Here is a 14409-nt window from a genome sequence, read left to right as displayed (position 1 = left end):
AATCATGACCGTTAGATCTAATCATGAACGGTCCAGATTAAAACATTAAGTCATGTGAGTTTTTAAGAAAGTCACATGACTTTTTTAAGTGATCATGTGAGCATTAAATTGTTTTAATCTGGACCGTTCATGACATGATCTAACAGTCATGATTTATTCTCATTTTCTCACATAAGTGTGTTTCAGTTTTCAGTAAGTACTTTGATATTTCATACATACTGCATTCATATGCCTTTTATTCATATGCCTTTAATCTTCCGCAAAATCTGGTATCAGAGCCTTTTCCCGTGAGGGAAGGGTTCTGGATCAGGCTGGTTGTTTCGGAATTTTGATCTATTGTTTCTTTTTAAGCTGAATTTTTCTTATCGTTTTTATTAATCACCCCTTATTTTATCTTTAAACTTAAGAACTTAGTGTGAGGTATCCCTGGAGTCTAGTGGTCCCGGCAGTAAAGCCTGATAGGTAGTGAGACAGTTGGTTTAGCTAGATTGGGAAGAAGCATTAGCCCTCTTAAAATTTTAAGATAATAATATGGCTAGATTAATCAAAACTTTAAGTGAATTAAGCTTAGGAAAAAGCAACAAGATCATAATTCCATCAACATCCACAGCTAGTCCAAGTAACCAAGATCAAGAACTCTCTAGGGTAGTTCAACAAGAGTTAGAAATAGCCTCAATAGAGAGAGCACTTCAAAATTGGTCAATCCCTATAGTCAAGAAAAAAGAAATATATAAGCAACACACTTTATTCAATAGATCAGATGATTCTATTTTTACCATAGAATGTTGTCAACGTAGTTCTGATCACACAAGTACTATAAAGTTATTAAATGAAGAAATTCTAGATCAACACATCAAAGATGGTTTTAATTTTATTCATATAGGCTTAATACAAGTAGCTGCAAAACCTAATTTTCGTTTAGGAATTAATTCTCCAATAATTGTAATGTTACGAGATATGAGGTTATTAAAACCTCAAGATTCATTAATCGCAGTGTTAGAGTCAAATCTGCATGATGGCCCTGTCTTCTTTAACTGCTATCCAAATTATGCCATGAATCTTCAAAATAGTTGGACCAGAAATGCTATACAATTAGATTTATTAGCAAATAATGATATATTTGAAGAAGAAAGCGATCCTTTCTCAATAATATATAGAGTATACTACAAAGTTTCAAAAATCAATTACAATTTTAAAGCCTTAAGGTCATCACCAAAACAAGAAACAATCATGTTAGAAGCAAACTTGAAAAGATCTTCAGTACAGGTTCCTAAGAAACTTACGCATGACGAGGTTATGAGTAAAATTCCTGAGGAATGGGTATTTAAGAATTCATTACCCCAACCAAAGGTTCATAATACTCAGGTTAGAGAATTATTTCAAGAAGGAGCAAATCTTACTTTAAGAATGAATAGATCAAATTCATTTAGCATTAGAACACCTCAACAATTATACCGAGTAGACCTTCCAAGATCTTCGGTATCATCAAAACTTAAGGGAATAGATACAACTTCTAGCCCTAGCATAGCAACACCTATATATCAAGATGAAGAATCTAGTTCAAATAACTATTCTTCAACCCCATCTCAGATTAACATGATGAGTAGAGTAAAGTCTAGTTTTGAAATAGACAAGGATTTCATTAGAAAAGATTTTATGGCTGATTATAATAAAGATAAAAGATTATGGTACTTCAAGAATTTTAGTAAACAAGAAACTGAAATTTTCAGAACCTTATACTATAAGGAGATAGAAGTTTCTGAAATAAATATCTATTTCTTTGACTGGTTCAAAAATTACTGCACAGCCAATACCATTAACTATCCTTTTAAAAAAGAAATAAACCCGGTTACAAAAATAGATACTGTTTGGAAAACTCCTGATAATAATACTATTACTTCAGAATATCCTCCACACACTGGAGTAAAACTAGCAATAAAGGATGGTCAAGAAATTGAAGCTTCTCCTTATAAAGCAGAAGCTAATAAAATTCATCAACAATTAAATTTCACCAATACTATGTTAACAGTTGTGTCAAAACAACTAGGAAGAATAGAAGCTCAAAAAACTGAACCCTCTGTTACAATTAAGGACCCTTCTTCAACATTAACTTTAGGAAACCCTTTACAGACCCCTATCTTCAAAATTCCTAAATACACTAAGGAAGAATTTGATTCTTTCAACCTCTCAGGAAGTATAGAGAAATTAAAAGAAAAATTAAACAAACTTTCCTTAAATAATTTAGAAAAAGATCTAAACATTAATAAAATTAGAAAATTTAGGCCAGATAGTAACACAAGAGCATACTATCCAAGACCCACCTATCCTGACATGAGATTTGAAGAAAGAAGAGAATTTATTCAAAATACTTTTAATGGAACCAGCCTCGATGAAGGGAATATCGATGGCTTTAGTGAACAAAATATATTAGATATTACTCATCAAATGATTATGGCCGCCACGGCCTATAGGGTTCATAACAATACAGACAGAAATGCAGCATTAATGATTACTCATGGCTTCACTGGTCAGCTACGTGGCTGGTGGGATAATATCATGACTCCTGAAGATAAATCAACCATCTTAAATAAGAAGAAAGAAAATGGAGAAGAAGATGTTGTAGCAACATTAATATATACCATTATACTTCATCTCATAGGAGATCCTAGCATCTTTAGAGAAAGAGCTTCAAGCCAGCTCTCTAATCTCTATTGTCCTACCATGTCAGATTATAGATGGTATAAGGATACCTTCTTTTCAAAAGTAACCTTAAGAGAATATGGCAATAGCGCCTTTTGGAAAGAGCGCTTTATCGCTGGATTACCCAGATTAATGCAATCAAAAGTATTAAGTAATCTATCTCTTTTTAATCAAGGAAATCCAGTAAATTTCAATTCATTATCATTTGGACAACTTCATAATACTGTAGTTTATACAGGAATACAAGTATGTACTGACTTTAAACTTCAAAATAAAATGCAAAAGGATATGCAAATTTCAAGAAAAGAAGTAGGAAGTTTCTGTGAACAATACGGAGTAGAGCCATTACAGGCTCCTAGTTCAAAAGCTAGACGAATCTCTAGATCTCAAACAAAACAATCTCAAGGTTATAAAAGGAGAAAACCATTTCAAAAGAAACCCTATGAACAAAATCCTCCAACTCAAAAACTTCCAATCAAGAAAACTAACCCAAAGAAAAAGAATGTATGCTGGAAATGTGGTAAGCCAGGTCATTATGCAAACAAATGTAAAACTCAACAAAAGATAAATGAGTTAGACTTAGATCAAAAAATCAAGGATAGCCTAATTAGTGTTCTTATTAATAATGAAGATCCTCAGTATTATTCAGAATATGAAGGAGATGAAGACCAAGATATAAATCTGGTCGAATATTCATCAGACTCTCATTCCTCTTCAGAAGAAGAAGAGAGAAAGGAATGTATCAAAGATAGTTCAGGATTTTGTGATTGTGCAGGATGCTTAGGACAAAATGTCAATACACTAACACAAGATCAAACTATGAGTTTAATCTCTATAATAGACAAAATGGAAGACTCTCCCTTAAGAGATGAATTTTTACAACAATTAAATCTTCTAGTTAAAAAAGAAGAAAACTTGAAAAAAGATATTAGTCCTCCAATAAATAGCATGAATGAAATTTTCAATAGGTTTAGGCCTAAACCAGCAATAACTTTGACAGATCTTCAAGAAGAAGTAAAAATATTAAAGGAAGAAATAAATCAGCTTAAGCAAAATGATCTTAGTTTAGAATTCCGGTTAATGGAATTAGCTGGAATAGAAATTATTAAAACTCAAGAAAATCTAGCTAGTACCTCAGGAACCAAACAAATTCATAATAAAGAAGAACCAGAACCAGACGAAAATTACCTTAATCTTCTTAGTATAGTTATAACCCATAAATGGCATTCTGAGATAACCTTAGTCATTAATGACTATCGGATCAATATAGTAGCCTTGATAGACAGTGGCGCAGATATTAATTGTATTCAAGAAGGATTAATTCCTACTCAGTTTTACGAAAAAACTAAGGAAGGAGTCAATAGTGCAAATGGGACTAAAATGAATATCCAATATAAGCTATCAAATGCTAAGATTTGTAAAAACCAAATCTGTTTTAGAACTTCTTTTGTATTAGTCAAAAATATGACAAAACAAATCATTTTAGGAACCCCATTCATTTGCCTTTTATATCCTATAAATAATATAGATGAAAAAGGGATAGTTACTCAAGTCTTAGGAAAGACTGTTACTTTTCCCTTTATAAAACCACCACAGGTGAAAGAACTACATTTATTACAAGAAATCTCTACTTCTAGAATAAATACAATTACTAGAAAGAAGAAACATATAAATTCTTTGCAGAAAGAAATTAGATATTATAAAATAGAAGAACAACTCAAAAGATCTAATATTCAAAAAATTATTAAGAACTTTCAAAACATAATAGAAAAGGATTTATGTGACCTAAATCCAATGGCTTTTCATCACAGGAAAATACATACGATAGGATTACCTTATATAGACGGGTTTAAAGAAAAAGATATACCTACAAAAGCCCGACCTATTCAAATGAACGAACAATATTTAAAATATTGTAGAAAAGAAATAGGAGAATATCTCAATAAAGGACTAATTCGCCCTTCTAAGTCCCCTTGGAGTTGTACGGGATTTTATGTCATGAATGCCTCTGAATTAGAAAGAGGGGCTCCTAGATTGGTCATCAATTATAAACCCCTAAATAAAGTATTAAAATGGATAAGATATCCATTACCTAATAAAACAGATCTTATTAAAAGATTACATAAAGCAACAATATTCTCAAAATTTGACATGAAATCCGGATATTATCAAATTTCGGTGAGGGAGGAGGACAGATATAAAACCGCCTTTGTCGTCCCTTTCGGTCATTTTGAGTGGAATGTAATGCCACAAGGCCTGAAAAATGCGCCTAGTGAATATCAAAACATTATGAATGATATATTTTATCCACATATGGATTTCACCATTGTATACCTAGATGATGTTCTAGTATTCTCAAAAAATATAGACCAGCATATTCAACACTTAGAAAAATTTATAGAAATCATTAGAAAAAATGGCTTAGTAGTTTCTGCAAAAAAGATGAAAATCTTTGAAACCAAGACCAGATTTTTAGGTTACGAAATTCATCAAGGACAAATTACCCCAATACAAAGGTCATTAGAGTTTGCAAAAAACTTTCCAGACGAATTAAAAGAAAAAACTCAATTACAGAGATTTTTAGGATGTGTTAATTACGTAGCAGATTTTATCCCCAATATAAGGATAATTTGTGCCCCCTTATTCAAACGACTTAGGAAAAACTCACCACCATGGTCTGAAGAAATGAGCCATAGTGTCAGGGAAGTTAAAAAATTAGTCCAAAGTCTACCCTGTTTAGGAATACTAGACCCAGAGGCTTCATTAATCATAGAAACTGATGCCTCAGAGCTAGGGTATGGTGGAATATTTAAACAAGTAAAACCCCAGACTTCAAAAGAACAAATTGTTAGATACCATTCAGGTATTTGGCACCCAGCACAACAAAAGTATTCTACAGTCAAAAAAGTGATTCTTTCAATAGTTTTATGTGTTCAAAAATTTCAAGATGATGTTTTTAATAAAAGATTCTTGATAAAAACTGATTGCAAAGCAGCGCCTTCAATTTTACAAAAAGATGTTCAAAACCTAGTTTCAAAACATATCTTTGCAAGATGGCAATCACTACTTTCCTGCTTTGATTTTGAAATAGTTCATATCAAAGGAGATAATAATTCCCTTCCAGATTTTCTGACGAGAGAATTTTTACAGGGAAAAAATGAGTGAGAAACCGAAATCAAAAGATCAATATGGACCCCCACTGGGTTCGTCATCAACATCGTCAAGTTCCAAGGCAATAGTAGTAACACCTCTCAAGATTGCTGGATCTTCAGCACCAAGCACCCCTTCAAAATCTTCTCAAAAACTCACTACTGCTCAAATTGTCAAAACACCTTCCCAAAAAAACTCATTAGTCCCACTGACTAATAAATACACAGTATTAACCCAAAATCCTTCAAAATCCCCTGGCAAACCAGAGCAAACAGAATATCTGGAAAAACCAGAAGGTCTGCCATCCCTCATTATAGAAAAGGAACATTTCCATTTAAATCCAAGAGACATAGCCACTCAAATATTTCCTCCTAACTTTCATTATGTCCCAGGACATCCCAAAAAGACTAGACTATTTTATGAATTCATTTTGGTTGACTCCGACTCCATAGAAGTCACCCATACTCAAGATAAACAAGGAGAAATATCCTTCTCAAAAATCAGAATCCTCAAAGTCCTTACAGCTCAAGACTGGAATGCTCCCCTTCATTATTTCAAACAATTTTCTAGGCAGTTTGACCCGCCTAGCTATAATTACTTTGATTATACAGATGCTTGGTACTATGCCTTGTATCTAAGACCTTTTTAACATTCTTGGTTTATATGGTTTCATAAAGGGATTTCTTTGAAGTTTCCTAAGTGGTTCAAAGTTTGGTTCTATCACGTAGGACTAGATGAATCTATCCTTCCTGAAGAAGTCAAACCATTGTTCAAATACTTTGTTCAAAGGACTAGTTTCATTATGGAAGATAAACTCCTTATGTTTACAGCTTCTCAAGCTATTTCCTGGATTGTAACCTGGGATTGGAGAACTGTCGAAATTTTTGAAGATACTGAGCTCTACCAGCTTTACCGCATCTTTAGAATAAAGTGGTGGGCAAAATTCAACATTTCCTTAATCCAACAAACAAAGATTGAAGCATGGGTAAAATCTTACCATCTTACCCAACAGAGCAAGAAATAGCTATCATCCACACCTACTCCTCGTATCACTCAAGAAGCCTCATTTTTACAAGAGAAATAAAAAATTATGGCAGAGCTGGCCTCAGCCAGTTCCCCGGAAGAATTTCAAAAAAGGATTGATATGATGAGTCAAAAGTCAGGCTCAGACACCTCATCAGTCAACAGTCAGAACTACCTCCAAGACAATGAAGATGACTGTTTAGGCATCAATTATCATCCATATACCTAAAGACAAAAGAGCCATCAGCAAAATTCTGCATCATGGCCGACAAGGAATCTGCTTTTCATTATTAAAGTTTCCATTATTGTAACTAGAGTTACTTTAAGTAAACCATAGTTACTTTTCATTAACTATAGTTGCCTTTATGTAAACCAGAGTTACTTTTCGAAAGTAATCACGGTTACCACTTGTATAAATAGGCAGCTAAGTTTGAGAGGAAGGCATCGGGTTTTTCCCTACCTTTTATATATATATATATATATATATATATAATTTCTCATGAACGACTAATTACAGAAGGGGGAAAATCACTATATAAACTATACATCCCCACGAAACAAAATCAAGTTGCTTGATCAATCAATAACTTCGTCACATCGAAGAAAACCAACAACAATGGCAAAGACAACGTTGGCTCTCTTCCTCAGTGCTCTTTTAATTTGCGCACTTTTTATTCAGGATGCTGAGGCTAAAAAAAGGTTATAAAAGGTGGGGTGATGAAAGGCGACACCGTCCCTTGCAGCAAAAAAAGTACAAAACCATGTCATCAATTGCCCAAAGCTAACCCATGGCGTAGAGGCTGCTCGCCAATAAATTGTTGTCGCGGCGGCCAAGAGGAGGTTAATGAAGTCGGTGATGTTCATGATCGTATGCCCTTCCCTTCCCTTCCCTTCCCTTTCCATTCCCTCCGGCGAAAAAAATAATTAAGTGATGCACTTTGTCTTGCCTTGTTGTTTGTTTCTTCATGAAGATTTGGATGCTAAGTAAATGAGGTTTTTTCCAGGGCGGACGACATGCATATGGAGCTATAGCATATATATGGGTGGAGTATACAATTCTTTAATTGATATTCTTTTAACAATTTTTGTATTATTTAGCTACAATATATAGTAATCCACTCATATATATGTTATTGTTAGACCACTCGATCTGGAATCACATTTAAAACAATATCATTCAAACATACATATTATGTGGCTATTACATGTACCTTTTGTGTATTACTTCATGTCAGCAATATAGAAGGATGTTTCAGAAAACAATACAGGAGGATTGATGGTCTCATGGTCTCATATGTTAAATGTGATCTATATAATTCACTTCGTACCTCACTGTAGGGATCTAATCCCTTCAGCGGGACCATAGGGTTTAGTGAGATTTTATTATCATAGGAAAAAAAAATACTTAAATATAACGACACTTACAACATGTGAGACTAAATCTCAGGGAGTGCTATTAGTTATGTACAAAAACATAAGACCATGAAGATCAAACATGCACACATGTGTTCGCTTGAATGTCAATTGTGCATGCTTGGGGTTCAACCCGCCGGCCCAAGTCTTATATTTGAAATATGTGACTTTTTTCTGACATTGGAAAATAAGACTCTGACATTCAAATATATATTTCTCTTACATTTTATTTTTTCAAATTGGATCGTGGATTTCCCTTAAATATATATAAACTATTCAGTTAAATTTCCAAACGGTTACCATCTTACTGGAACAAACTAATTGAAAACCAGAAGTCTAACTGTGATAACAAACTTCAGTTCTAATAGATTTCCATTTATGCGTACATAAAACTATTCAATTAAATTTCAAAACGATTACTAGCTAACTTGTGTAAAACTGTTTTTTCTATATTTTTATTCACGGCTTACATTCTTTTGCACATGCAATTTTCAGTAATTCTCGTTATGAGTTAATCACTTAATACATATTTTGGCATCACAAAGTTGTTGTAAGCATATGTATTATGCTACATGTCTGCACTCTATTTTTAACATTGCTAACTATAGATGGGGAAAAATATTATATAAACCCATATCCATCACTGCAAAGCAATTCAAGTTGGTTAAGCTTCATCACATTTCTTCATCAAAGAAAACGAAAATGGCATTGCCAAAGGCAATGTTGGGTTTGTTCCTTGGTGCTCTTCTAGTATGCTCTATTTTTACCCAGGATGCTGATGCCAGAACCAAATATATCACCTACAAGGTATTATGGAGAAACACTGTCCCTGGATGCAGCAAAAAAAATCCCACAAGCTGCCGATTGCCTATCACAGCCAATCCTCCGGAAAATGGGGAAATTAAGGATTATGCTCCCCTCATGTCACCACCGAACATTATCAACTGAAACTTTTCTTCTATCACACTTAATACGAAGAAAATAGATACAAAATTTCAACATAATAATATCATGTGAAGTTTCGGCACGATAGGATTTTGATTTGGAAAATTAGCTTGTTTGTTTTATTATTTATTGTATGAATATTTAAAAATATGATATAGATACAAAATAATGTGCGAGTTTTATAGTTAGAAGTATTTACCTTTGTCATTTGCTCATTCCTGACGATGTGTTATATTTGTTCCCAGTTGTACCAGATAAAAGTAATAATAGAAAATTCTCAAACCAATGAAGCTCTAAACGAGGACAATTATCTATTGCTGAAGATTTGGATGTACTAATAAAATTATTTCCTAAACACAATAACACATGTATTATGCGGAATAATATGGATGCACATTAGAAGAAATTCGGAAAAAGAAGTGATTCAAAATTTACACTCTACCATGATTAGTTACTGATCAAGATTAGTGTAACTGTTCCATTCTCTAAAGTAAAGAATCCAGTGCTTGTAAAGAAACAATAAGTTTCTCATTATTGAATATCGATAGAACCTGTTTGGATGCTTATTTAGTGTCTTTCTAGTAGATAAGCTCCAATAAATTTGTATCCAAGCGACATCATAGTCAATCTTACATGTTGAAATTGGAAGCCAGAGAGGGATCAAGATTTGTGACTTGACCAAAACAGGTTGTCTCTTGATTGTATATATGATGAGCTAACACAAGAAAGCAAAATTTTATGTTTCCAAACTATAAAGAAACACCCCATCTACAGGTACAAATACAATATAAGGATCGATACATGGTGGATCAATTTGAAAATGATCTCTGACCATTGAACCATCATATTTGACCGCTAGATGTAAATGGCCTGATCAAAATACAGTGCTAGATTTAGCACTGTTTTTCCCTAACCACTAATGCCTGCTGAATTTCATTTTCTTCTGTTTCATCCACCATCATTGGTTGCTGCTGTTCCTTCTCACCGACTTGTGCTTCTTCATCTTGTAATTGTTGCTTTAGACATCTGAATAGTACAAGCAATATGAAAGCTGCAAGGAAAAGTTATATCGTAAGAATCAATTTTCACAAAGTTGCCACATCCATATGCAAAACTGTCCCAAATTCACTACTCAATTATATTTTAAGGTTCATTGTACACCAAGGAAATGCATATAAACAAAATGACTCTCCTGAGGCAAACTTTGATTTTCTATGCTAACTTTCTTCTAATCCAAAGACTACGAAAGAGTTAACCGTTAATTTCATCCTGAAAAGATAGTGGTTCAATCACTTTCATCTAAAAGATAAAACAAAATTCAACAAAAATTTCCTAAAAGATGAGGATATCAATCTAGTTCTGTATAAAATACATATCGAGAGACTGATTTGAAGGTAAAAACGTTATTCAAGGTTGATTATAATAATCACCATCATTCAGAAAGTAATGTCAAATTTTCGGGTCTTTCAGTGACCCATTTCATTATCTGATCTTGTGGTGTCTAAGCTTACTCTTCTGGTGTCTGATCTTATAATTCATAATATAATATAAACTGCTCTCAACTCTTTTAATACCTGTGGAGATTCGGGTTTTTATTGAAGATACATTCCAGAAGGTCATCAATGCCGATGCTGCAACTTTCTTCTTGTGAGCGCAAGTACACCATGTGTCCAACAACCGTAATTTTAAGCACTCAGCTGCATGAAATAAACTTTCTACAATTAATCATAAAAAAGTAGACAGACCTACAAAAGTTCCAGTATGTTGGAGGACTCATACCTCTCTGATCTATCTGAGCCTTGTAGCAAGAATAAAGCTTTGGGACAGTGAAGCTAACAAAAAATCCTGTCCATATATAAGTTCAATTTAGTAAGATAAGTGTATGAGAAGAACTAAGAGCCTGTTTGGATAACCCTTGGATAATATGTAAACGAGTCAGGACGTTATTTTCTCATTTACTACTTTCTATTCGGTATCCAAACGAGCTCTAAACAATTATTGGATAAAGGTTATAGAGTGATGTCCTCACCAATGACACACAGCCTCCAGATTGTAATGAAGTGGCCATACTCCGCTCCTAGTAGAAGGAAAGGAGCTACCTGCAATCAGAAAAGAACACACATGCTGATAAATCGAGCAACCATCAGCAATTAAATTATGGACCGGAAAGAAAAAAAACTCAGTTTGTGGATTACTTTCAGGGTCATGGATGGTTCTCCTGAGAATAGCTCTCTCATCTTTGAAATCGCAAGATTCAATGCAGGAAGAATCCATTTCGCGAGACGCAAAATGTCACCTTCTTTCAGCTTGATTTCGCGCTTTTCTTCAACCTGATTTCTGAAACAAATAGGCAAGTCATAGCACACATTACACACTCAATAGTATTAAGGGTTTAGGGTTTACTTTGGAGTATAGTAATATAGTATCTACCACCATCCATGATGAGAAGCAAAATTGTACCTATGAGAAATTGAATTCGACAAAAACGAAACCCCCAAAACGAGAACAGCTAATTGCGACGCGGCTGAGAAAATGCTGAAAGAATAAATTCAATAAAACATGAACAGTCTCAGATCAAAAGGTAAACACCAAAAACAAAAAGATGGATAAAAGAAAAGTTGCAAACCTAAAGTTGAGTCCTCTAGTAAAGCAGGAAGATAATAAGCCAAGAGAACCAAATCCAAACCAAAAGGTTGATCTAGACACATCTTTCCACATAATCAAATCATTCACTACCTGCCCAAAACGTTCTAAATCACCACCATTCTCTTCTTCAACCTCTGAACACAAAATCACACAAAAATGAATGAACAAACAAACACAGAAAACAGTAACAATTGAACATAGGTAGAAGTAGAATCATCAAATAGGCATACTTGGAGGAGAATTTGAAGGTTGAAGAGGCGGAACCGGGTTCAATTTTTCCTTCTTGGATCGCCCGCTATGCTTTCTCTTCTTGGGTTTTCCCATTCCAACCTCTTCCACTAACCCTAGGTCTTTCTCTTCTCGAGTAGTCTCGACCTCGGAGCGTCTCCTTGATTTCCGACTGTTCCTTGGGGAAGCTGACGCCGGCGCGCCATTTTGAGGTCCTCTGTTTTTGCCGCGCCGTCGCACCCCGGCGGACTCCGGAGACTCCGCGGCAGTCATTTCGAGGCGGGATTTGGATTTTCTGAGGGGGGAAGGCGAGAGGAGGATGATGGTGGAAGGCGATTGGGGCTTGGTTGGGGTTCCGAGAGGTGCAGGAAGAGGATCTGGGATCGGTTTGTGTGGAGAAGAATCCATGGCGTTGTGGTGGTGGCGGGTTGATTGCAACAGTGAGTGTGGACTGGAGTGTGAAGAGCTCACAGGGGTGCTTGAATTTGAATGCAAATGTTTTGGGTAGTAGCCGTTGGGAGAAGGGCTTAATTGCAATTTTTACGCTACGCTGTCGCTAATTTAAATTCGTCTATTTTAATGACATATTATGTTTCTATATCTAAAATCCGTTGATCGTTTAAGATACTAGTAAAGTTTGCATGTATTATTAACGAAGTTTTGGATATGGAAAAAAATTATTGGTAAAATAAAGAGATTTAAATTAGTGACGACGTTTTCGATGCAGATCATGTCCCTATAAAAAAATCCATGTTGAAAGGAGCCTACCATCCCTAACTATCGAGGATCTTATAGAGGAATTAGGTCAAGTGGAAAAGAGCTTACCACCGAGAATTTCTTAAGAGAAAATAGGTCCATAAATTTCAAACTATATCACCTAAGAAGATGTTACAAATAACCAAGGTCATAACTTGCTTTTCATAGTGAGCTTATTATATTATTCCATGTTTATGAGCTTCAAACTATGTTACAAATAACGAAGGTCATAACTTGCTTTTAATAGTAATGAACTTAATTCATATTCCTACTATCACCTTACGGTCACTTGTAGACTTTTCAAGAATACACTAGGAAGCTAATCTTCAAGTTAGAACTAACATCCAAATTGACTAACATAATATATAGCCTATGAGCCAAACACTTGAAGGGGCCTAAGAACATTCATAATGGCCACTGCTAAGATCCACTTGACTTAATTCCCCTATAAGATCCTCTATAAGAGGCTTCGGAGAAGAGTACAAAGCGTGACAACATGGTCAGGGGTAATCCATGATTGACTCGGCTCATCCTGACTAAAGAAGCGTAGGTGATTAACGAAAGAGAGTTGCTAAATTATCAGGATCAAGAGTCTCCTAACTCTATCCATCATAGATGATGAATGCCGAGATATATATTATCTTTTCGTAGGACATAATATTTAGGATGCAGAGGGAAAATGTGTTCGCGACAAAATTTTAGAAAATTTCGAGGTAATGTATCACAACCAATCTCAATAGAGAGAGAGAGTCCCATAACATATTAGAGAATCAATCCTTATGTATTAATGAGATGAAGTAATACAAAGGATACCAACCACAAAACATAAAATTAGTTTAAAGGCTATTCTAGAGGGGACTGCAATAACATATACGAGCGACATTTTCCGCTGAAAAAAAATATTATAGTTAAAATTAGATTAGCTATGCAAGAATTTTATATTCAACCTTTGCATGTCAACCACCCTAGAAAAAAAAAACCTTGTTTTTGCATCCAAATCTTCATGAAGAAACAACAGACATGGAAAGGCAAACCACATCTTTTATGGAAGATCAACTTCATCTTTCTCCTATGGTTTGGAAGGAGTAGTAGTGCTGCGACAACGTTGCTCTGGGTGACAACCTCTATTGTATGGGTTAGCTATGGGCAATGGGCAGGGATCCTTAGGGCTCCTTTTGCTGCAAGGGATAGTGTCCTTCCTCATCACTGGATTGCTGATTGCTTTAGCATTAGCATCCTGGGTGAAAAGCATGCAAACCAAAAGAGCACTGAGGAAGACAACCAACATTGCCTTTGTCATTGTTGTTGATTTGTTTTTATTCAATGTGATGAAGTTCGTGATCAAGCAACTTTTTTTTTTGATAAGCGGAAATCAAGCAAGTTGATTTTGTTGTGTGTGGATGCATGCGTTTATGTAGTTAATTTTTTTTTCAGTTCTATAATTAGTCATTCATGGAATTTTAGAAACAGTGCTAAATATATGAAGTGCAAATTGTGTGCAATGACAATAGCCTCTCGTTGACAATAGAGAGGGATGTGTTGGTTGGT

At 34.7% G+C, this 14409-nt stretch overlaps 1 protein-coding gene across 1 annotated transcript; it reads right to left on the bottom strand.

Annotated features, from left to right (window-relative positions):
• Nucleotides 1-9897: 9897 nt before the first annotated feature.
• On the bottom strand, nucleotides 9898-14258 carry LOC130746822 (reticulon-like protein B18). The gene is made up of 8 exons (XM_057599557.1): nucleotides 12108-14258; nucleotides 11858-12011; nucleotides 11692-11766; nucleotides 11427-11568; nucleotides 11261-11330; nucleotides 11011-11076; nucleotides 10806-10928; nucleotides 9898-10282 (listed from the first exon to the last, which is right to left on the bottom strand). The coding sequence occupies exons 1-8, from the start codon at nucleotides 12511-12513 to the stop codon at nucleotides 10125-10127; spliced, it is 1194 nt and encodes a 397-aa protein (XP_057455540.1). The 5' UTR covers nucleotides 12514-14258; the 3' UTR covers nucleotides 9898-10124.
• Between the last annotated feature and the right edge of the window lie 151 nt (nucleotides 14259-14409).

This window comes from Lotus japonicus, chromosome 3 (assembly GCF_012489685.1).
Source record: "Lotus japonicus ecotype B-129 chromosome 3, LjGifu_v1.2".
In the NCBI taxonomy this organism is placed as follows: Eukaryota; Viridiplantae; Streptophyta; class Magnoliopsida; order Fabales; family Fabaceae; genus Lotus; species Lotus japonicus.
Note: the sequence above shows the minus strand (reverse complement) of the source record. Positions and strands in the feature narration are given on the sequence as shown.

What these genes read in the sequence shown, in the direction of transcription:
- LOC130746822 (XM_057599557.1), bottom strand. Translation starts at nt 12,513, where the DNA reads ATGGATTCTTCTCCACACAAACCGATCCCAGATCCTCTTCCTGCACCT. An exon ending in ACCTTCAAATTCTCCTCCAA is followed by an intron (nt 12,012 to 12,107) that starts GTATGCCTATTT and finishes TTTTGTGTTCAG; the next exon opens with AGGTTGAAGAAGAGAATGGT. An exon ending in TCGAATTCAATTTCTCATAG is followed by an intron (nt 11,569 to 11,691) that starts GTACAATTTTGC and finishes TATTTGTTTCAG; the next exon opens with AAATCAGGTTGAAGAAAAGC.